General features: G+C 58.5%; 1 protein-coding gene across 1 annotated transcript in view; it reads left to right on the top strand.

Annotated features, from left to right (window-relative positions):
• EMH_0018860 (uncharacterized protein) overlaps positions 1-504 on the top strand; it is a gene marked incomplete at both ends in the record, with an annotated part of 7,749 nt that overhangs the window by 2,767 nt on the left and 4,478 nt on the right. The window contains one exon of the mRNA XM_013501237.1: positions 3-504. Coding sequence (XP_013356691.1) covers positions 3-504 — 502 coding nt within the window. The remainder of the gene's footprint in view (positions 1-2) is intronic.

Below are 504 nucleotides of genomic sequence, written 5' to 3'. Positions count from 1 at the left end.
GAAACGACACCAGCAGCAGCAACAGCAGCAACATCATCAACAGCAGCAACAGCAACAGCAGCAGCAGCAGATGCTGCAGCAGTAGCAGTAGTAGCAGTAGCAGTAGCCGCAGCAGCAGCAGTAGCAGTAGCAGCAGCAGCAGCAGTAGCTGCAGGAGCAGGAGCAGCAGCAGTAGCAGTAGCTGCAGCAGCAGGAGCAGTAGCAGTAGGAGCAGCAGCAGTAGCAGTAGCAGCAGCAGCAGCAGCAGCAGTAGCAGCAGCAGCAGCAGCAGCAGTAGCAACAGCAGTAGCAGCAGCGCGAGCCCTTCCTGCACCCCGAGCACTTCTAATAGCAGCAGCAGCACCAGCAGCAGCAGCAGCACCATCACCACCACCATCACCACCACCACCACCACCACCGCCATCACCACCAGCACCACCACCATCACTATCACCACCACCACCACCATCATCAGCAGCAGCAGCAGCACCACCACCACCACCACCATCATCATCACCATCAACA

Source organism: Eimeria mitis, genomic scaffold (genome assembly GCF_000499745.2).
Source record: "Eimeria mitis Houghton genomic scaffold, Emh_scaff655, whole genome shotgun sequence".
Lineage (NCBI taxonomy): Eukaryota > Apicomplexa > Conoidasida > Eucoccidiorida > Eimeriidae > Eimeria > Eimeria mitis.
The sequence above is the reverse complement of the archived record's forward strand: the minus strand, read 5'-3'. Positions and strand labels throughout refer to the sequence as shown.